The following is a 24118-nucleotide window of genomic DNA, read 5'->3' as shown; positions in this document are numbered from 1 at the left end:
TAGTCTGTCAGAGCCATTGACCCCCATTAAACGAATTGCATTGCATAGTAGGGGCGTCAGACATCATAGGCGCCCCGATATGTGATGAGTTAATTTCCTTGGTCCACAATAATAAAGGTAAATTTGCTATTGCTACCCAATGCTGGAATTATTTTAATGGGGGCAGCGGCGCTGGCAGACTCCTTTCATGAGGTTTTCCAGGTATATGGATATGGATGACCTATACTTTGGATACTGGTGGGGGTCAAACACCCGGGACCCCTGCAGTGACTGTGCCCAGTTACTGAAGCTCGGCTCCTATACAAGTGACTTGCAGTAACTCAGCACGGCCACTACATGGGAAAAGGCGCCATCACCTTCTCCATATAACAACTGAAAAGAGCTGATCAGCAGGAGTCCCGGGTGTCAGACCCCAACCGATTAGCTATTACTAGGTTAATCAATATAATTTGCCTTTAGTTCCTGACACTTTAGCATTGGGCATGCTCGCACCCACCTGGCGCCCTCTGAACCAATGCCAAATCTAAAAAAACACAAAAACAATGACTCCTGGCGCTGCACTTGGATTTTTCAAACCTATGCCAGATAAATGCCAATGTCACCTAGAGAATTACTTAGCGCTGTGATTTCCTGCTATAGCACTACAACTCCCAGCATGTCCTGACAGCTACAGGCCTAGGAGTTGGAGTTGCGGCAGTAAATCTCCTATTTGAGATCTCTACACCCTTCTATTATTTCGGTTATTACTTAGGTTATTTTTGACCTCGCTGGTTGTTTCTTCAGCCCGTCTTACCAGTTTTAGTGTGACACCTCCAAGACGTGATAATAGCTTCTTAGAGGACGTCTACTCATTACTTGAGTATTTTTAGTTATGGAAAGGCTCCAGCTGTTTTATAGTCTGATAGGTGTAATGTGACGTATGCTTGTCGGATGTAGTCCTAGGTGGGGGCTGACACATGGACGCTGGGTATCGCTACACTTAAAGGGATATTCCTGGGATGGTAAATCAGAAGATGGAGGGTCCAGCTAACCTGGCTGCCTCTTGGATGGACTGGAAGCACAGCTGCCATAAGCTGATGCTACCGCTAGACAATGTACACCGCTCAGGGGGCATCACGGTGGCTCAGTGGTTAGCACTGCAGCCTTGCAGCACTGGAGTCCTGTGTTCGAATCCCTCGCCTGGAGCCACATCTGCAAGGAGTTTGTGTGTTCTCCCGTGTTTGTGTGGATTTCCTCCCATACTACAAAGACATACTGATAGGAAAATAAATGTACATTGTGAGCTCTATATGGGGCTCACAATCTACATAAAAAAAATTAAAATAAAATTTTTTTTTTACCACCAAGGCTCAGAGCTGTCTCCCCTCCCTGACTACTGCAGTAACCTCTTAGCCGATGGGTATGGCAACATCCACCCATCACATACTAGTGATCTATCCTATGGATAGGTGATCAGTTTGTTAAAAAGTTTTTGAATCTGGAAAACCCCCTTAAAGGGATGGCCCATGAAAAAAATGTAAACTGATTTTTTTTTTTTTTTTAAACTTATGTCCTATCCCATAGTGGATGGAGAGTGTGTACAGTCTCCCCTATACAAGTAACAGGGTTGCTGCTGCATTTCGTCTGGACCACTGCTATACTGTGGATGGAGCCACTAGCTGCTTCCGGTCCGTGGAGGCTTCAGAAACGGCTGGTCTGTATGGAGTCCGGGTGTTGGACCCCGCCAGCTCATAGTGATGACTTATTTTGTGGATAGGTCCTCAGTATGAAAAATCGATAACTCCTTTAATAGAAGTCTCAAGAACTTTTTCTGTATCATTATTTCTGATGTTCTTGACAGTATCTAGAATAGATTGTCGCAGTCTTAGGGCTCGTCCACACGGGGCAAGAGGGGGCAGATTTTGACACCAAATGCACCTCAGAATCTGCCCCCTCACAATAGAGGTCTATGTAGACCGCTAGCTTCCCTTTTTCTGTGAGTGTTATGTCCCGGCTCACGGAAAAAAGAAGCGAGCTGTCCTTTCTTCAGGCGGATTCCGCATCTGAGTCAGCCCCGGCATCCGCCTCGTGACAGCACCTTCTGGACTAGTCCCATTCATTTGGGCCTAATCCGGAGCGGGAAGCCGTGACAGTCGCGGCAGGGGCATTTTGGTCCTATTCTGATGCGGCTTCTGGCATCAGAATCAGGACCATAATACGCGGTCACTAGCCCCGTGTGAACTAGCCCTTATGGGTTTCTGCAGTCAGGTGCAGATGTAGGGTACTCTGTATATTCCAAAACTCCTGCGGTCCTGTGCTGTGGTCCTCATCGCCACCATGTGATGCTCCATTCAGGCCATGTTTTGGAGATTTTCTCCACATTATGGTATCTGGTGGGCAAACTGTATTTCCTTCCTGTCAGGTTTATAGAGAATGTATCATCCGAAGCCTCTCAATGACGTCAGAAGCCACTGTAGCCATATAGGCTTTATACAGTAGATTCCCTATACAGCTAGAGCGGTGTACACAAGATCTTATAATGACTTCTTCCTTTTGTGTCTTCCAGCGTTTTGATCTCTCAGGACTCGTTTTTGCAATCTCCTTGTCTCCAATATGGCGGACACAAAACCCCTTCACCAGACAAGATTTGAGGCAGCCGTGAGCGTCATCCAGAGCTTGCCCAAAAATGGTGAGAATCGATGAAATAATAGTGATTTTGTTATTTAGATACTTTGTTTTTAACATATGTTGTATGTAGCAGCGTGTTTTATATATGGATTTGTTTATGCTATGAGTTAAAGACGACCTGTCACCGCCTACAATGAGTCCAGCTCTTTACATCTATTAATAGCTGCTACTCCACTGATTATGGCACAGTTGGAATTTTTTCTCTAGCTCCCACCATTCCTGAGCAATCAGTGCTGCCAGTTTTGGTGCCTGATCTACTATTTACACAATAAGTAACGTACTGAGCAATACGCTCCTGTCACCTTCTGTGCTAGTCCCAAGTAGTTGACAGTCTGGGAATTGTAAACTGGAGACAAAAGCAGTAGCGGAATCATCCAACACCCCCTCGGGGAGAAGCAACTGAGAATAATGACTGGCGGATGGAAAAGACACTGTGCTACTCCATAGACGTTGAATAAACATGCACTTTATTGAGGTTTCTTACACACATGTCTATGGAGTAGCGCAGTGTCTTTGATATACTATTTAGTCTCTGTACTGTCAGGAGGGCGGTGTCAGGCAGGAGCAGACAAGGGGTATGATTCTGAGCCTGGCTGCTTCTGATTGGAGCTCTGAATCACGCCCCCTGCCTGACACCGCCCTCCTGACATAACAGAGCTTAAATAGGCATCAAAACTGCCTGCCCTTGTTGCTTGGGAATGGTGGGGGCTAGAGAGAAAATTGCATTCTACTCCCGTGCGCTGTATAGTGGTGGCGCCAGAGTACTGCAGCTCTACTCCCATTATTTGAATAGGAATAGAGCTGGTTCTGGCACTGTGAGGCAGCTGGATCCTCGGATCAGTTCTGGGTGTTGGATTCTCACCAGTTGGGTATTGATGAACTTTCCTGAGAATAAAGAACAGAATAGATCTACTGGTTTGGCTAAACCTCGCACCATAACAATAAGCTTGTTGAAAAAGTCATGCATGATGTTTAAGGGGGCTGTCCCTAGAGGGCAGCGTTTTCCTATTTACATCCTGGAAAACAGATTTGCATATTTCCCATAATCCCCCAGTGGAGCAAAAATGGCTTTGTAAATCTCCATACGCTTGCAATGGTGCTCTCTCCTTAAGGAGTGATCTTATCCCCAGAACCTGAATTGTAATATTTCTTTTCAGGCTCTTTCCAACCATCCAACGAGATGATGCTGAAATTCTACAGTTTTTACAAGCAAGCAACACAAGGGCCGTGCAATATACAGAGGCCTGGATTCTGGGATCCTGTTGGTCGATACAAATGGTGACTCCTTAAATTTCCATATAGCTCTGTATTGTATCACTACCCTGCCTAGGATAGTCTGAGCGCTTGTGACTCTGAAGCTGTAGCCTTTACCCTTTGTACTGGGGCTTATCTGCAGATCTAGCCTACTGATAGGCACTCTGTGCTTCTTAAAGGGATTTCGGTCTTCAATATTTAACGCCAAGAAAACCCCTTTAAAGATGTATCCTTTGTGTAATGAGACGATGCGCAGCTTTATTATATGTAAAGCTTCCATTTTTCACTTATTTCAAGATCTCCTTTTGCCATCTGTGAATGGAAACGTCCTTGTTTACATTCAGAGTTTGAGTGGAAGTTAAAGGGAGTGTTTCATCACAGGCTGCCCCTTTAATATGGGAGCCACAGCAGGTCTGGGTCCTGACGTCCCTGGCAAGATGGGGCTATTCCATTGTACCGGGCATGCATGGGTTTTCAATGTCAACATGCCACGCGCCTCTCTCCACCGAGCTCATCTATCGTGGGGGGGGGGGGTCGGGAAGCTCCAACGTACATTATATGTTGGGCTCATTGAGTCTGTTTATGGCCGCCATATTATCTTAGAACCTTTTTTTTTCCACTTTACCTTTATTGAGATCACTTTTTTCAGGGATGCCTGGAACTCCTTGGGAGACATGTCTAAGGAAGACGCCATGATAGCTTATGTGGATGAAATGAAAAAGGTAAGAAGTCTTAGAGTACTTGGGGCTATGTATTAGGATAAGATGGGAAATATCGTGGTAGACATAGAATGGAGTATACAGTGGACTTAATGTCTTTGATGGTTGGTCCAATAGTATAAAGTCAGATCTGGAAACATCACCAAAATATTTCCTTACGTCTGTCGTAGCAAATATCCCCCAAAATCCCCCCTCACTCCTCTACATGTAAACATACCCTTAGTCAAGTTTCATACCGCCAAGTTCCGGCCTCGAAACTCGGTCCGTGTATCGTCTGGACCTGTCAGCATGTCGGTTCAACGGAGCAGAGTCCAGGCCCGTATACAGATATTTACAGCCCTTAGTTCCCTCTTACATTTAAAAGGGTTTCCATGAATTTGTAACTTCCAGCGATTGGAGCGCACTGCGCCCGGTCCCATGTTGTGTATAGTACAGGCATCCTAAGCGGCCCAAGAGACTGATCTCTGCCAGGGGTGCCTGTTGTTCCCCCCCCCTCTGATCAGGTATGTATGGCTTATCCTAAGGATAGGCCATAAATGACATATTCCTAGACATCCCCTTTAAGTACTTGCACTCCTGTGATCTGCTTAGATGGGCTGACTCATATGAGTCAGTCATTTTGTATTAGAAAGTCTCCTGAATTATTAAATGGGCCATACATACGTAATAGTTGTCGATCCACTGATTTTAGTAGGGGTGTAGATAAGCGTCTGCCGGACATCTCTGACGCTGCTTATCACAAAGGGCTGGAGAGGATAAAGGAAACCATTAGACCCTTGTTTTACTTCATGTGAACATTAAAGGGTCCTCATACGCATCGGATAGTTTAGGATCTGATGCTTCAAGCTCGCTGTACACAGTAGGCAAATGCTTGACTACCCAAAAGCTATTCCTTCCAACCCATACGCATGCGCCCTCGTCTAGGATAAGCATACACACGTTCTCAATGGGGGCAGCGGGTTAAATCACTGCCAGACACCTCTGTGAAGATCGGGCCTGTTGACATCCAACCATTCTGTCCTCACCTATTGTCAGAGGAGAACTGGGACACCCCGAAACATATGGGTTCAGCCATGCACAGAAAGAACTAAACCAGCAACCCACTGCCCGAGAAGCTGAAGTCTGTGATATTCCATGTTAAAATGGTATTCTCACTTTAGTTGTTTATAGCATACCCTCAAAATACGACATAAATGTCTGCTAAGTGTGAGTCCTACCTTCATTCAGGACAGGGTTCTCCCTCACCCTGCTACTGCGGCATCAAGTCAGAGGACACCCCTAGCCATGTGTCCTAAATATCTGAGATTAGACTACCCCTTTAAAAGCCTACAGTATAGTAGTGATATGAAATTCCAGGAATATTCGTGTCTCGGTGCGGACTCCTGATCTGGGTCATTAGATTTCTACAGGAAAATAACAAGCAATCTGCCGGGATTTTATTACCGCTAAGTAGATTGTCTGGTAATTTCATCCAGACGCGGCTCACACCTCACTTCCCCGGCACCTCACTTATCTTCTACCATGTATAACATCCTCTAGAATTTCACATAAGGAGGAAACACAGAAGTTCTGTGCGGCCCGAGCACAACACAAAAAGTATAAGTAGAGGCCAGGTCAAGGAGTGACAGAACTACAGCCGGCCATGCTCATTGTCTTCTATAGCTCAAGGGCTCGGACTGTTTTCCTGCTGGAATCTTCAGAACTTGAGTTATAGTTAATGTCGGGTGCTCTGAAAGTCATTATAATATCTGGGTCACTAAGGGTGGGCTTACCCCGGCCCATACTGATAATTTCTGCTGTGTATATATGTTGGATAGCTGTATTAAGTGGGGGAGGGGGGACACCTTCCTATAACCCTATATATCACAGAGCTCAGCTTCTCTCCTCTATAATATAACCTATATATCACAGAGCTCAGCTTCTCTCCTCTATCATATAACCCTATATATCACAGAGCTCAGCTTCTCTCCTCTATCATATAACCCTATATATCACAGAGCTCAGCTTCTCTCCTCTGTAATATAACCCTATATATCACAGAGCTCAGCTTCTCTCCCTCTATCATATAACCCTATATATCACAGAGCTCAGCTTCTCTCCTCTATAATATAACCTATATATCACAGAGCTCAGCTTCTCTCCTCTATCATATAACCCTATATATCACAGAGCTCAGCTTCTCTCCTCTATCATATGACCCTATATATCACAGAGCTCAGCTTCTCTCCTCTATCATATAACCCTATATATCACAGAGCTCAGCTTCTCTCCTCTATCATATAACCTATATATCACAGAGCTCAGCTTCTCTCCTCTATCATATAACCCTATATATCACAGAGCTCAGCTTCTCTCCTCTATCATATAACCCTATATATCACAGAGCTCAGCTTCTCTCCTCTGTAATATAACCCTATATATCACAGAGATCAGCTTCTCTCCCTCTATCATATAACCCTATATATCACAGAGCTCAGCTTCTCTCCCTCTATCATATAACCCTATATATCACAGAGCTCAGCTTCTCTCCTCTATCATATAACCCTATATATCACAGAGCTCAGCTTCTCTTCTCTATCATATAACCCTATATATCACAGAGCTCAGCTTCTCTCCTCTGTAATATAACCCTATATATCACAGAGATCAGCTTCTCTCCCTCTATCATATAACCCTATATATCACAGAGCTCAGCTTCTCTCCCTCTATCATATAACCCTATATATCACAGAGCTCAGCTTCTCTCCTCTATAATATAACCTATATATCACAGAGCTCAGCTTCTCTCCTCTATCATATAACCCTATATATCAGAGAGCTCACTGTATTTGATCATTTGATAGAAATTAGAGGACATTTTATCATTAGAATTGCTCAGTAGTGCAGCCTCAAGCTTTGGGCCTGTAACTTCACGTAGTTCCATAGACCAATATGTGACAAAGACAACACAGAAGGAAATTTAAGTCTCCAGTAGAAACATTTGAAAAATAAATAGTAGCGTTTAATTAAAAAAAAAATCTCTTCTCCCAGTTTTATTGTGTGACTTCTTACCTTTTGGACACTAGATCCTTGAGACAATGCCAATGACGGAGAAAGTGGAAGAATTACTCCAGGTCATAGGTCCATTTTATGAACTAGTGGAAGACAAAAAACATGGGCGAGGATCTGGAGTAACGTCAGGTTGGACATACTCTTTTGTGTCTTAGATTATTCCTAGTAGATGTTTCTCCTTCTTATCTACCTGTCCGCTTCCTCCAGTCAATACTTTTTGCTTTCCTTTTCTTTTTTTTTTTTCTTCCGCTTGCTAGTACGATTGGATAAAGTTGCTAAGTCTTTAGAAGGTATGAATTAAAATTCATTTTGTTTGATTTTTTTGCTTTAATTCTATACAAAAAATTAGGTCATGGGGGCACACACAGCGAGCCTGCAAATAAAATGTCACAGCTGAGGTCATTGACCTGAAAATAAATCAGATAAGCTGGGCTGAATTTAAGCAGGATATATATTAGAAGATTATTGATACATACATAAAAACTGCATAACCCCTTTAATGGAAAGACTCTGCGTTGCCTAAATGTCATTGAAGTCAATGGGAATCTTATTTTTAAACGTGTATTTTGCAAAAATAAACGAGCATTTACTCTGTGTGAAGGCTCCCATAAACTGTGCTGGATGTCACACAATGTTTGATAAATTTGGTGCATCACTTCTGGCCTGAGATGTTACTCCACTTTCTATATGACCTCCCTCTACTTGACTAGAATGACTAGAAATGAGCGAGTAGTATTCGATTGAATACCTCGCTCCCATAGGAAGGGGTTAAGCGCATCAAATATTCACTGTGCTTAACCCCTTGGTGTTCGGCCGCTTAAACGCACTCCTATGGGAGCGAGGTATTCAATCAAATACTAGTCGCTCATCTCTAGTAATGTCCAGGAAAAAGTGTTTTTCAGAAAATATTTTGGGTTCCTTGGAAGTAGTCGCTTGAGCCTGAATAGAGGACTATTAGAGTATTGGTCTTTATAAGAGTAAGGCTGGGTTTACACCAGACCTTTGAACTCCGTTCAGGGTTTCTGTCCTCGTGCCCACTTAAAAAAAAAAAAAATGTGGAGAGAAAAGCGCTGAAAGCCGCACTTTTCTCTCCACATTTTTTTCCCTTTCAGGCAGAAACTGGGCGGACTTCATTATAGTCTATGGGGTCCACAAGTTTCTGCGGGTAACTTTTTTATTTATTTATTTATTTTTTTAAAGGGATCCTATCATTGAATGCCCTTTTTTTTTTCTAACCCGTAGGAATAACCTTAAGAAAGGCTATTCTTCTCCTACCTTTAGATGTCTTATCCGCGCTGCCGTTCCTTAGAAATCCCAGTTAAATAAATATAAAACTTTGGGTGCACTGAGCTGATCTACAATTAAAGTGGCTATACCACAAATTAAAAGATAAAAGGTTCCTATGAGCAGCAGTTCTATCAACACCCCCTTTGTACGGGGGAGCAGCCAAAAATACAACGATAAACCAATTTGGGTAAAACCCAAAAAAATGTATAGATAACTGCGCTGAACCAATGTCTAAAACCCCGAATTTTTATTGAAGACACTTAGTAAAAACACTAAGTGTGTTTTACTAAGTGTCTTCAATAAAAATTCGTGGTTTTAGACATTGGTTCAGCGCAGTTATCTATACATTTTTTTGGGTTTTACCCAAATTGGTTCATCTTTGTATAAATCCCAGTTTTCTTCGTTATGCAAATGTGTTTTCTCGCAGCACTGGGGGCGTCCTAAATGCTGCGACAGATCTCTCCTGCGCCGCCTCCATCTTCTTCAGGAAAAACTCTCTGAGTTTTCTTCCATCCTGGGTTTCAATCTTCTAGGCCTTGGGTAGAGCCGATTGCGCATGCCTGGGCCACAAGAAAATGGCCGTTTACACAGTAAGCTGATGTAAGTGGCCATCTTTTTGTGACCCAGGCATACACAGTTGGCTCTGCCAGAGGCCCGATAGCAGAGCCAACTGCGCATGCCTAGAAGATTGAACCCCAGGACAGAAGAAGACACAGGGAGAGGCCGTCGTTCCAGAAGAAGATAGAGGCGGTGCTGGAGATTTCTCTCGCACCTTTGGGGACGCCCCCATTGGTGTTTGAGCGCTTATTTATATACCGAAGAAAACCGGGATTGCTATTGAACGGCGGCGCGGAGAAGACATCTAAAGGTAGGAGAAGAATAGGCTTTCTTAAGGCTATTCCGACGTGTTAGTCAGAAAAAAAGGGTATCCAATTATTGGATCCCTTTAATCAGATTAGGTTTTCATTCTGGGGGTCCCCAAGCAGATTCCCCGAACAAAAACCCTAACCCACATGTGAGCCTAGTGTTAGAGCTGCCTTCTCGAATGCAAGTACTGTATGTAAAATGTGTATATTGTTCAGTGGTTATTATTTCGCCTTCGTGTCTTTTTACTTTGTGTCTTTTTGTTCCCTGTTTTTCCTATTCTCCGGTCGGCGTGATCCTGTAGCCTGGTTAGGAGGGTAAATTCCACTCCGGCTGGCTGAGATTCTTGGCTCTGACACACAATGCTATTTATTCGTTAATCCTCCTTATCAGGGCAAAACATTATCGCACAAGTTCTTATTTTGTAACAGCCTCAGGGGATATCAAAGTTCATGTGACACAGGATTAATAACGCCATGTGCTATGCGGGGGTGCCGGTTAGGAGTGGGGTGTAATTTACCCTCCATGAGTCATGGGTACGTGTCCTATAGGGGATAGGTCTATAGCCATCGTTGTACCATCAGATTTCGTGCTATTGAAGGAGGCCATTATACAGGCAGACAATAATAGATGATGGTAATTTATCAATGCATTGATTTACTGACTACCAGATGAGCCGGGAGGAGATCTGTCTGCCTTGTGGTAAGAGGAGCACTTTAAGATCCCGACTTCTGCTAATACAACGCACTTTACACCATTATCACGGTGCCTTCTAACCCCGGCTCCTTCCTCTCTATTACTTTGTATTTCTGCTAACAAATCCCTTCCACTCGTGGTTTGAGGCGCAGATGATCTAGTGCAAGGATTGATGCTACAGCACCTTAAAGGGATTCTGTCATTTCTGTTTTGGAAATTGCACAGCTTAAGTATATAGCAGTTTTGTCCCAGAGCAGCCATCTTGGAGACAATGACTTATCTCCAACCAAGGATAACATCTGCAAGGAGTTTGTATGTTCTCCCCGTGTTTGCCTGGGTTTCGTCCAGGTACTCCAGTTTCCTCCATACTGATAGGGATTATAGATTGGGAGTCCTATATGGGATAGTGACTAATGATGTCTGTAAATTGCTGCGGGATATGGTGGTGCTATATAAGTAAGCAAAATAGTAATACATAGGACGTTTCCATTGTAATAAGGTAAGAAACTTTGTGATTTATGTTAATAGATTAAAATGCTCTTTTCTCCTCTTATTGGGCTTTTTTCCATTTCCCTTTTACTCCCACTTAAAGGGATCCTAGCATTAAAATGCAATTTTTTGTGACTAACACATACGAATAGCCTTAAGAAAGGCTATTCTTCTTCTACCTTTAGATGTCTTCTCCGCGCCGCGGTTCGGTATAAATCCCGGTTTTCGTCTGTATGCAAATGAGATCTCTTGTAGCACTGGGAGCGGTCCCCAATGCTGCGAGAGAAATCTCCAGCACCGTCTCCATCTGCGTGTCTTTTTCCAGAGCTGGGTTCAAACTTCTAGGCCTCGGGCAGAGCTCACTGCACATGCCCTCCGGCCACAAGAAAAATGGCCGCTTACTCATAAGCTGGTGTAAGCGCCCATTTTCTTGTAGCCTGTGGGCATGTGCAGTCGGCTCTGCTTGAGGCCTAGAAGTTTGAATCCCCGCGAGAGGAAGGAAGGAGAGGCAGGGAGCTGATGCTGAATGAAAACGAATAACCACTCAAGTAGAGGCCTCTGGCCTACCCCAACGCCGGAACCAGCAGTGACTCCGGCACTGGACAGGGATCGGGTTGGGTGCCTTCGTGCAGCACAGCGCCCGTCCTAACAAGCTGTCTGTCAAAGGATAGTTTGGCCAACAGCAATCCCAGGACAGTTTTAGATATTGAGACCGACACTCTGCCATTGCAGCAGTATCTTGTGTAAGGCAGTACTGTCATACCAGGTTACTACAGGCCTTACTCAAGACAAGTTACAGAAATAGTCCACAAGTAACACATCTCAGGAAGTGTATTTCCTATACGTATATTACATATGTATGTATTACAGTAGTATTGACTTGTATACAGGAGTAGCTGCATAGTCACTTGTACCTGCATAACTACAAGGGTGTCAGTCGTTATAGCATATGGGGCCTATATGGTCACTGTAGAACACATATGTATCGGGTGATCAATACTAGAATAGCTACTATGGTAGCTCTGGGGTGGCCTAGCAGCGCAGGGGCAGGCATTATTTATTAATAACCTATCCTTAGGATATGTCATCAGTCCTGAGGGATCGCACCCCCTGCACATCAACTGCTTGAATAGAGCACAGTGTTAGTGAGAACTGCGAACTCTTCACTGAACACCATGGATAGTTCTATGCTTTGCATAGTGTCTGTGCTTGATATTGTAGCTCTGGTCAGTTGAATGGGACTGAGCTTCAAACAGGCCAAGTGATGAACGGACGTGACATGACTGCCCTGTAAAGCAGAGGCGGTGCTCACCTGAACAGCTGATCTGTGGGGGTCCTGGGTGTCAGACCCATGCTGAACAGATACGGTTGACCTTAAGGATAGGCTTATCTACTTCTCCATACATGTGTGCGGGGCTTGACCACGTGACGCGGGTTCGGAACTAGCCTGAAAGCCCTGGGTACAGCATATATAACACCAGGAGGAAGAAAGTAAAAAAAAAAAAACCACTCCCTGTAAAACTCATTTCTAGAAGCCTGAGCTGAGGACTTGCTTCTAGATCTCCGCTTGCCTTAGACCTTATATAACTGTCCTATGAAAGTTGTTTGGCCAGCAGTTCCAGCACCTGATCCAGCCATGAGCACAAGGCCTCAGATGTGTTCGGTTCTGCGCAGTTTAGGAGGATTGAGTGACAGCTGGGCTGTTCTGGTGCCATTGACCCGGGAAATGCAATAGGGAATCTGCCAAATAAATCCAATATTCTTTATCTTGAGCGTGGGCGGCCAGCTGGCACCGGTACACATTAGCTTGTCTGCAGACCTCACTTATCTACTAATGTCTATAGGCAACTTCTGAATGGTTTTTGGCTAATGCAGTGAATTAACACTTAAACAGCCCACACACTTCAGATGGCCGTCAGCCGAGCACTCTTGGCTATCTCTTCTACATCTCCACACATGGGTGAACGGTGCATGTGGGCTAAATGGGGAGAGGGGAGAAGACTAGGGCCAGACAGACTCCTGGCAGCGCCTTATCTCCCTGAGAACAATCCTCATCCTTCCCCACATCTGCTGTCAGGGGAGTGTACACATTAAATGGTCAGCCGAACCCATTGAAATCTGCTTATTATATTGGTGGGCGCGCGACCCCCCCCCCATGAACACGCTCTGATCAGTAGGTCTTGTTCACATTACTCGTATTGTTGCTGTATTGAGCTTATATTCTGAATATAATGGCGGTAATATGGCGTGTAACGTGTTTGTAATATTACGTGACTTTACCTTCCTGTAGACCTCACCTCGGCCCTGACCTCCACACCTAACTGTAAGGCCGTGAATGGAAAAGCAGAGAGCAGCGACAGCGGTGCGGAATCTGAAGAGGAGGAGACTGGACCGCAGGAGGAGGAAGAGGAGGATGATGGAGATGAGGCCGAGTTAAGTGAGCAAGGTAGGACCCTGCAAAAACCTTGGAAGATCCTTTGGAAATGTATTATCAAGCAGATTTCACAATAGATTAGCAGTATAGATTAGGTCAAATCTGCAGCAGAACCTGCACTGTATGAATAAAGCTTGTTGGAGATGTTCAAGGGAGTCTACCACCACCATAGGATTGGTTATCAATCGAAGATCATTGAGATCCAACACCTGGGCCCCCGCATGGATCAGCTGTTTCATGCAGCAGCGGCACTTCTGCTTCACAGGCCATGTGACGTTACGTTTATTGGTCAAATGGCCTCAGCCCCATTCAAGTGAGTGGGGCTGAGCTGTGATGCCAAACACAGCCATTATACAATATACAATGATGGTTTCTTCAAACATCTGATCGGTGAGGATCCCAATTGGTCTTCAGTGAATAAGCCCTTTAACCCCATGCACCCCCTGTCCACATCCATTCCCAGAACCTCCTAAATCCAGTCTACAAGATAAATTAGACAAACATGAACCCTGGTGCTCCACTGTCAGTAAATCCATTACATTTGTCTGTGGTCCATTGCTTGTCAGACATTTGCATAGATCCCAATGGGCAGCTTGTTCTTTTCTTACAGAGGAAAAAGCAGTGAAGAAAGATGTCACCCCTGAGCCGTGCCCCGATACTGCAGTTACTAATGGTTTGCCCGTAAATCATAGCGATTACATTCCCAACATTCCCAACCACGTCCCCAACAAGTCTGATCTCAATGACAACACAACGGAGATGAATGGAAATCCAAAGACCACACAGGATGACACTGTGAAAGACTTGGAGGCCATTAAAGGTCAGTACGTTCTCCTACTATTCATTATACGGCTCCAATATGTAAGTGAAGACTCGAAAAACAAGACCAAGTCATCCCGGACCCACACATACAGCCTTATGGAGCGAACGCTGGCCATACAGATGGGATACCAAACACTTGTTTGGCCAGCAACTATTTCTGCCAATGTCTCCATACATGTATATGCCTAGTGGAGCATAATAGGCTCTAAATAGGGAGAGGGGACAGCACTGCTTATGTTGAAATCTACACGCCCTTTCCTTTTGACTGTGATCATGTGCTTGGGGAGAGTTGACAGACTCTTATACACATCAGATGGTCGGCTGGTCCCACGGAAGTTTGTGAGTTCGCTGGCATACATCTAATGTGTACAGCCACCTCAAACCCATAGTATCAGTGAGTAACGCTGGGTTCACACCTGCGTTCTGGTCTCCGTTCTGTGCATTCCGTCTTCTGCATGCCAGAAGACGGAAAGCACAGACCGGGTCCGGCCATGAGCGGCGGTGAGTGTTTTATGCTCTCCGCCGCGAAACCGGATTTTTTAATCCGGACACAGAGTACTGCATGTCCGACTCTGTGTCCGGATTAAAAAACCCGGTTTCACGGCGGAGAGCATAAAACGCTCACCGCCGCTCACGGCCGGACCGCTTTCTCACCCATTCAAATGAAAGGGTATGAAAGACTCCTGCAGGTTTCCGTCTCCTGCTCTGTTTTATGCAGGAAACGGAAACCTGCAGAACGGACACCTGGGCGCAGATGTGAACGAGCCCTTAATTATATTTCTCAATATGTATTTTAGGGCATGCATGCAGAAGACGGAAACCTGTCAGACCGGGTCCAGCCATGTGCGCCGGTGAGCATTTTATGCTCTCCACCGCAAAACCGTTTTTTTAAACCAGACACAGAGTACTGCATGTCTGACTCTTTGTCCGATTTTTAAAAAAATGGTTTTGCGGCGGAGAGCATAAAACGCTCACCGGTGCTCACGGCTGCATATCTCTCAAACCCATTCAAATGAATGGATATGAAAGAGTCCTGCAGCTTTCCGTCTCCTGCTCAGTTTTGTGCAGGATACGGAAACCTGTATAAATGGAGACCGGGCGCAGATGTGAACGAGCCCTGAGTCCCTCCTGCGGAGTATAATGCTACATTAGGAAATATTTTTTCCTAATTTTTCTTGTGTATCTTCTAGTTGGACGCTTCTTTTTTTGTGAAAAATAACCGGACCTTTACTTGATGGCGGACCCTGGTCAACGCAGCTTTACTAAAAGCCATTTAGCACCTTTCATTCAGAGCATATTATAGTACAGAGATGGATTCATGGGATTGCTGGTCGCATTGGAAACAGCCAGCAAGACATGATTCTGTATATAAGATTTTAATGTGTTACTCAAAGATTTTATAAAGTAACCTGATGTCATCTCACCTTGTATGTACGGCTTACACTGGGTTCGCACCAGCATTCGATCTCCATTTTGAGGTTTCCATCTTCTGCATGCAGAAAACTGAAACCTGTCAGACAGTGTCCAGCTGTGAGCGCCAGTGAGCGTTTTGTGCTGTCCGCGGCGAAACCGTTTTTTTTTTTTTTTTAAACCAGACACAAAGTCCTGCATGTCCAACTCTGTGTCTGGTTAAAAAAAAAAAAAAAAAAAAACGGTTTTGCCGCGGAGAGCATAAAACGCTCGCAGCCAGACACTTTTCAAACCCATTCAAATTAATGGGTTTGGAAAGATGCTGGCAGGTTTCCATCTCTTGCCCAGTTTCGGGCAAGAAACGGAAACCTGCAGAATGGAGAGCGGGCGCAGGTGTGAACGAGCCCTTAAAAGTAAACTGGATAGCTTACTGCTGTATATGTGCTGTACATATCTTATGACCTGCAGGTGTGGATGGGGGATGGAGCATGGACTAATACTTTAATCTACTTCGTCTTAGTATTGTAGACAAACTAGGTACACTGCCCTATGAATATTAGAAGGGTAGCTTATGTCTGTCCCCCATGGGACGTATACTGTATATACACCTGTAGTGGTACATACAGCTCATGTCATTGTCATAGCGAATAAACACGGGTTTCCTTTTCCAGTTGTCATTCTTGGCTTTGGCTCAAAAACTGCAGCAAAATATGCAACAAAAATAGCTTGTAGCTCTTTTGGGCCAAAATACAAAATTTGTACCAGGCCCTCAAACTATAACGTATTGTCTATAGAACTGATCCCGTCATATTACGAAGACCCACCTTATGGACCCCCTTATGCTACAGGGCCTGGGTGCGACTGCCTATTCTGCACCCCCTCAAGTTACGCCCCTGGCTAAACTGCAGCTTAGCTCCCATTAAAGTGGGTGGAAGCTGCTCTGCAGTACCAGGTGTGGCCACTATACAGAGAACAGCGCTATTTGCTTCTTGCAGCTGTTTAGAACAGCTGATCGATGGGGGTGCCTGGTGTCTGACACCCACCAATCTGATAACCTAAAGATGTGTCATCAATATTTTAGTCCAGAAAACCCCTTTAAAGGGATTCTATCATTAGAAACCCTTTTTACAATAAGTACACGTAGGAATAGCCTTAAGAAAGGCTATTATTCTCTTACCTTTATTATTCTGATCCGTGCCACCGTTATTGAGGAGTTTCTTCGTTATGCAAATGAGTTTACTCGCAGCAAAGGGGACGTCCCCTGTGCTGCTTGAAAACTCTCTAGCAACGGCCTCTGTCGTCTTCACCGCCTCCACCTCTTCTCTGGGTCCAAAAGCACTGACTGCACATGACCATCAGCCATTTTCCTGTGGCTGAACAGGAGAGGCCACAGGAAAATGGCCGACTGCGTATGTCCATCGACCATTTTCTTGTGGCCTCTCCCGTTCGGCCCACAGGAAAATGGCTGACGGTCATGGCCAGTCGTCACTTTTGGACCCGGTGAAGAAGACAGAGGCCATCGCTGGAGAGTTTTCAGACAGTACAGGGGATGCCCCCTTTGCTGCGAGGAAACTCATTTGCAAAAGGAAGAAAGAATAAATTCCTCAGGAACGGCGGAACAAATCAGAATAATAAAGGTAAGAGACGAATAACCTTTCTTACGGCTATTCCTACATGTATTTAATGTGAAAACGGAATTCTAATGATAGAATTTAGATCCTCCCCCCCTCCCCCCCCCACCATTAATTTTACTCCTTATACCCAGGAAGAATACTAGTATATACAGAATGGTCAGTGACAAGAACATGAGATGTCACCAATGACCACCAAGAACTCCGTTTGGTTACTGTGGGCGAGTCGGCCCGTTCAGTGTCCTTGGAATTATATTTCTAGAGGTCGCTATTAACCCATAAAATCCTGTCTTCCAGGAGACGACTGCACAGAGGATATTGCTGCAATGCAGCACTTGACAAGTGACTCGGACTCGGAGATATTCTGCGATTCGATGGAGCAGTTTGGACAAGAAGATGTAAGTGGGGTTCTCTTGTGTCTGGCAATGATGGGACATATTATAATGGCTTCTCTGTTCATTATCTATCTGGATCTTCAGATCATTCCAAATCTAGTTTCCATGGAAGGAGATAAGAGAAGCTTTCTTCTTAATGTTCCTTTACTTCTCCTATTTCCAATGCAGAACTATCAAGTCATCTTTTTTTCTATTCTCTTGGCACTTGCATCATTTATTCCGCTTATTCCTCTTCTTCATGTAAAGGGTAACTCCACCCAGAATGGAAAATTAGAATGAAGCTGAGGGTCAAACCTATAGCGCCCCCTTTGGTTTAAAAGCAGTAATGTCCTGTGCAGCTGTACCAGAGCCCAACAGGCAAAGCAGAACTTTTCTCTCTAACTTTGGCTCCCAAATCTGAAGCCTCCACTAGTTTGTGGACTTACTTTGTAAGAATTGGCGCCAACGAACAAAGCAGAGTGACAGAAAAACCTGACAGCTGTCCATGGACATTGCAGTGTAATGTAGAACGCAGAGAGTCTGTGCTGTGTCATTCACTTCCATGCTTTGCAGGTGGATCATAGTCAGCTGGTAGAGTGCGCTCTGAGGACCGAGCCCTCGGAAGATGTCAGTGTTGGTGGAGAAGCAAAAGAAGGTGGAGAAGACGGGAAGGCCTCTGGACGGACGCCACAGAAGGAGAAGTCTGGGAATGAGAAGGCTGAATACTTTGCGTCTAGAAGAGGAAGAGGTATGCATGGACTCTACATGGTAAAGACAGGGTATACCACGGAACATGGAGTACCAGGAGGAAACTCATGTAAACATGGGGAGAACATACACACTCCTTGCAGATGATGTCCTTGGTGAATGGAGTGCAAGCACACGTGCGTCACTGGCGCTCTATTCACTTCTGTGGAGCTGTGGGCACTGCCAGAGATCTTTTACAGCCCCATAGAAGTGAATGGAGTTCCAGCTATACAAGCACACTAGTGCTTCAATCACAAGGAGGCTTTAGGGGACTTTGTCTCCCCTCCTGATTACTGGGAGACCCAGAACTCAGACCCCGACAATTGGATACTTATTCCATATCCACAGGACAAGGGATGTGTCCACATCAGCACAATCATTTGAATCCCATTTTTTTAATATTATCACATAGGAATAGCCTTAAGAAAGGTTATTCTTCTCCTACCTTTAGATGTCTTCTCCGCGCCGCCATTCCGGTAATATTCCCGGTTTTCTTCTGTATGCAAATGAGTTCTCTCACAGCACTGAGGGCGTTTCCCTGCGCTCAAACAGCACTGGGGGCGTCTCCAATGCTGCTTGAAAAATCTCCAGCTCTGCCTCCATCTTCTTCAGGAACGCCTGTCTGCCGCATCTTCTTCTGGCACTAGTCTACAAAATCCTAGGCACGTGCAGTTGGCTGTGCCATCAGCCTTTGGGCAGAGCAATGTCTGTTGTTATGTAACATTATCCTATGTCAAATGTTCTCCTGTGTAGCCAATCGTATGCATCCAGTGGGTGATGGATCCCGCGGTGGTCAGTCAGGAAGCGGTGGAGATGGTGAACGATGGGGATCAGAGAGAGGACCAGAGGGAAGTATAAATGAGCAGATAGCGGTGGTATTACTGCGGTTACAGGAAGACATGCAGAACGTGCTCCAGAGGCTGCAGACATTGGAGGCCCTTACTGCTTCTCAGGTAGCTACAGACTATTCTGTACATATCTCATGTAGGTTTATATTCACTCATTTATGATAATATTTAGCCTACCAAAAATGATAAGTTCTGTATTCTTTTTTCAGCAGGTTCTAAATGGTTGTTCCCGTCTTTGCAATTTGCTGCCATGATAGGAATAATTGCTCCCAAGTCCTGGCATCAGGGCGGATTTTACAGAAACGCCCGAGCTGTGCTGCTTTACCTTTGTTTTTGGAACTTCCTAAGCGGTGAATGGGAGCTACAAAAACAGTAGCAAAGCTGAACATAGGTAAATGGGCTACACCTTGTCTGTAGCCCAGATTCAAGGGTAGAGCTGCACGCTCTGTGTTTCTGTAAGTCCTGCCCTGGTGGTCTGAGCATGAGAGGAGTTATTCACATCTTGGTAGCAATTTGCCAAGATAGCAGTAACCCTTTAACATATATGTGACCCATAGTCATAGTTCAGCCTCCTCCCCAAAGCTTTTAGCCTCCTCAGTATGGAGTCCCAGTATGGTATACTAGGCAGTGGTGAAGGATAAAAATACCTACCTCTCCCCAATACCACTTGGCCCTTCCTCTGGATCCCAGGGTCAGAGTAGAAAGGGTTGGTAGAGTCTGATGGCTGACGTGAGTAGCTATGTCAGTCTATTCCATTCACGTACATTCAGCTGATATCTATCATGTTACCGCAATCTTAGATGACGACTTTCACTGGACAATAACTTTAATACAGTTACTGATCTAGACGTCAGCGAAGGAAGATTTTACCTTGCCACGGCACTAGACCACCAGAGAGGTAGATATTAAAAGGGTATTCCCATAACCCTTGTTCACAAACCTGCAGGCTGTCTGCTCTGTTCACTTCCTGGATTTCTCGGCACATTGGTGGGCGGGGTTTCACTTGCTCTGCTATCTGCTATATTTGCAGTTAGTAATGAGGGATTGGTTGTAAATGCATTACCACAGTATGCAGCTGATGTAGCAGAGCTGGATTTGAGTCAGCTTGCATTACATACAGAGGTATCGGACTCCCTATATCAGCCCTTATCAGCCAAATTCAATTAAACCGGCTGATAAGTGGAAGAGCTGAAGAAAGAGTTTAGAAATCCCGGAGCTCTCACCTCCCCCCTCCCCTATCTGAGGAGCTCCTTTGCTTGTCAGCCCCTCCCTCACCCTCTGAGAGCAGGCAGCAGATAAGCCCAGTGGCCATAGAAACGCAGTGTTAACAATGAAGTGAATAAATTAAGATAGCGGCCAAACAAAGCAGTTTTGATAAAGCAATGTATTTAGGAAAAGTCTTATATCCACATAAACTAGCAGTATAGATAGGATCCTTGTGATGGGACAACCCCTTTAAGACCTCATGCACAAGACTGAATGTGCAGGCCAAGGTGGGGGGATTTTATAGCCGATGATATGTGAGTCCCTTGTGTCCCCAGTGGGGGTTCTGTTCCTATTTCATCATATGATGTAGATTGTTCTGGATTTTTCCTTCATTTAAGAGCTTGGGTGACTGGAACGGGCTGGTCAGCTCTGAGGATATTTTTTTTGAAAGATTTTCTTATGACACATTATTAATTTTTTAGGCCCGATCGATGCTCCTGGAATCTAATCTTCATCAGTCAGCTAACAAGGTATAATATGATGTGTGTATATATGTATATACTTGCATCTATGTGTATGTACAATCACCAGTGCTATTACTTAAAGGGAATGTCAGGGCGATTTGGGACACTAAGCCACCTACAGGTCCTTACTTATGGACTGGGGTTTTAGTGTCCCAAATCACTCTGTTCTAAATCCATATGTGCCCACAATAAAAATTAAACTTTTGTAATTGTGGGCACGGATGGGTTTATTACAAGGCAATTTGGGCACTAAACCCATGTTCCACAAGGATCTGTAGAGTGGTTTAGTGTCCCAGATTAACCTGATAGGTTCCCTTTAAACCTCCCCTTCCTCCGCAGGCATTTTTTTCCGATTTTTTTTTTTATTTTTGACTTCCTTTTTTTTTTTTTTTCGTGCTACAGTATTCATCATATGGGAAAAATATTTTTATAGGTTTATAGACCCGGCATTTTTGGATGTGGGGGTTTGTTTTATTTTATTTTTGGAAGTCTATGGAGAGGGGGAGATTTTAATTTTTTTTATTTTAATTTTTTTTTTTTTTAATATACAGCACAGACCAAAAGTTTGAAGGTGTGTCCAAACTTTTGGTCTGTACTGTATGTATTTTTTTTAAACTTATTTTTATTATATTTTTATTAGCTCCCCCTGGGGGGCTTGAACCTGCAATCTTTTGTAGTACAATTGTATAGCTGTCTATGGGAGTTGTACAGAACTAGTTCAGTTGTGATTTATTTTATTTTTCACAGAAATCATCTTGGTGGCCCTTTGAAATTTCGTCAGGCACCCTGGTGTTCGCAGTTATCTGGCCATTTGTTGCTCATTGGTTAATACATTTATACCTACAAAGGAAACGGAGGTAAGTGTTTACCCGCTGCCGCTTTCCTCTCCCTACTCCAGATCATCCTCTATAAGGCTGAGTTCACCACAGGGTTTTTTGGTCAGGATTTTGACATGAAATCCGCGTCAAAATCCTGACCAAAAAACCGCCTCCCATTGAAATCAATGAGAGCCAGTCATTTCTTTTTTCTGTGAGCGGTTTGTTCCCGCTCGCGGGAAAAAAGAAGCGGCATGCTCTTTTTTTCAGGCGGATTCTGTGGCTGATTCAGCTGCTGACGTCCACCTGAAGACACTCCCTCCTCCCGACTAGGCCCATTCATTTGGGCCTAATCTGGAGCAGAGTGTGCACATTCAGTGTCCCAAATCAACAGATTCTCATTAATGTTAATGCATTATGGTGCATTTTCCATATAAATATGGCACATACCCTGAATTGGCCCGTTGTGGATTAGCCACATTGAATGGGCACAGTGGCGTAACTAGGAAAGGCAGGGCCCCATGGCGAACTTTTGACATGGCCCCACCCCCGACTGACGCCGAAGACCCCAACCGACCCCCCCCCTGCACTCCTGTGTGCACTATTGTGCCCCATAGTGGCCCCCACTGTATAATAATTGGAGAGTGAGGGTGGATAACAACATAAAAACCACTTTTTCTTAACTTATCCCTGGCTCAGCTGCACTCCTCAGCCGTCGGCCGTCTTCAATGACGTCCGGGTCGTCACATGACCCGGGACGCAGACCCTGATCATGTGACAACAGGGACATCATACAAGTAGGCCCGAAGCCTATCTGGAGCCTGGAGAGGTAAGGAACTGGTTTTTATGTTCTCTTACCTCTCCTGGGCCTCCGATCATTATACTCGGGAGTCAGAAAAGACACCCCCCCCCCCCCCCGAGTATAATAATACTGTTTGTGGGGCTGCGGCGTCACTTTCCGATCCCGGCCCGACAGGATTTGTAAGTAAATAAGGCCCATTACGGTCTGGAGTAACTCCAGCCGGTGACGGCGTATTAAAAAATAAAACCAAAAAACGCAGCGGCGCCCTAATGTCCCGGGCCCTGTGGCAGCTGCTACCCCGATAGTTACGCCACTGAATGGGGCTAAACCATATGCAGATCTATAGCACATTTGGAGCTTTATAGTAAAATATCTATTAGATTAGCAATATGAAATTCCAATATATGTGAACAATTCCCTTACACCGTTCTATCACATTTTACCTTTCTGTGTGGGATAACTCTGTATGTTCCTCTCGTCTCTAGGAAGCCCACCTGATCAGCCAGAAGTGACTCTGGTTCAGTAAAGCTACTCGGGGACGCCCCCTAATTGTCCCGCTGAGGATGGCAGGGGCCGGGAGTTCCTCTTCTCTTTGCTCTAGTAAATTCCTTGCACTAAGTGAATGATGACAGAATAAGGACTAATTTTACTAAAGCTTGACTATAAGAATCTATACTAAGCTGGCGGTAGTATTAACGTTTTATCACATTCAATTGAAAACTAAATTATTTTTAAAGTTTGACAGCATGTCGTAGAATAATATGCACAAGTGAGGGGACGAGGCCGGGCGCTGAAGATCATGGCTGTGATGGATCATGTGACACTGGAATTTCTCTCCTGTAAGATTTACTTTAGTAATAAAATCTATACATAAAACTTGTGGCAAGTCTAAGCTTTTCCTTAAAGGCACGGTGGTAGAAAATACACTTGTACATTGAGTTTTTGGGGCATTTGTTCTTCTGTAAGTGTTCTAAGGCCCTATTCACATCTGCATTCGGGTTTCTATTCGGGGAGTCCACTTGGGGACCCCCCGATCGGAAACCTATCTGCATAAAAAAAAAAAAAAGTGGTTACCTAAGGAATCCCACGGACCCCATACACTATAATGGGGCCCATGTGGTTTCTGCTACTTGCAGGACTTTTTTTTTTTTTCCATGTTTCATGCAGATAGGCAAACGGAATGGTCCGAACGCAGATGTGAACTGGGCCTAAGTCACAAAGACAGCACTTGAGTTGGTTAGAACTGTAAGGGTAAGTTCACACTGGGTTTTTTGGTCCGGAACCTGAGACTGAGGCCAACTCAGGTTCCGGTCCAAAATACGGAAAGCTGCGACTGGTTGTCGGTGCAATGCATCGGTGGCCAGTTGCACGCTCCACTCCGGATTAGGCGCAAATGAATAGGCCTAGTCTGGAGGGATTGTCTTCAGGCCGATGTCGCGAGGTTAATCCACTTTAAAGAATGAGCACCAATGGGGGCC

General features: G+C 44.8%; 1 protein-coding gene across 4 annotated transcripts in view; it reads left to right on the top strand.

Annotated features, from left to right (window-relative positions):
• Positions 1-23520, top strand: part of ACBD5 (acyl-CoA binding domain containing 5) — a 30652-nt gene extending 7132 nt beyond the window's left edge. For 2 of the 4 annotated variants that reach the window (XM_075271737.1, XM_075271738.1), the window contains exons 2-14: positions 2546-2668; positions 3825-3945; positions 4571-4643; positions 7706-7820; positions 7949-7981; positions 13318-13473; positions 14072-14281; positions 17622-17722; positions 18272-18446; positions 19199-19398; positions 20982-21029; positions 21771-21880; positions 23126-23520. In XM_075271737.1, coding sequence (XP_075127838.1) covers positions 2593-2668; positions 3825-3945; positions 4571-4643; positions 7706-7820; positions 7949-7981; positions 13318-13473; positions 14072-14281; positions 17622-17722; positions 18272-18446; positions 19199-19398; positions 20982-21029; positions 21771-21880; positions 23126-23138 — 1431 coding nt within the window. In that variant the 5' untranslated portion in view covers positions 2546-2592 and the 3' untranslated portion in view covers positions 23139-23520. The remainder of the gene's footprint in view (positions 1-2545; positions 2669-3824; positions 3946-4570; positions 4644-7705; positions 7821-7948; positions 7982-13317; positions 13474-14071; positions 14282-17621; positions 17723-18271; positions 18447-19198; positions 19399-20981; positions 21030-21770; positions 21881-23125) is intronic. The other 2 variants (XM_075271739.1, XM_075271740.1) reach the window with 2 other exon arrangements.
• Positions 23521-24118: the final 598 nt, after the last annotated feature.

This window comes from Leptodactylus fuscus, chromosome 4, assembly GCF_031893055.1.
Source record: "Leptodactylus fuscus isolate aLepFus1 chromosome 4, aLepFus1.hap2, whole genome shotgun sequence".
Classification (NCBI taxonomy): Eukaryota; Metazoa; Chordata; class Amphibia; order Anura; family Leptodactylidae; genus Leptodactylus; species Leptodactylus fuscus.
The sequence above is the reverse complement of the archived record's forward strand: the minus strand, read 5'-3'. Positions and strand labels throughout refer to the sequence as shown.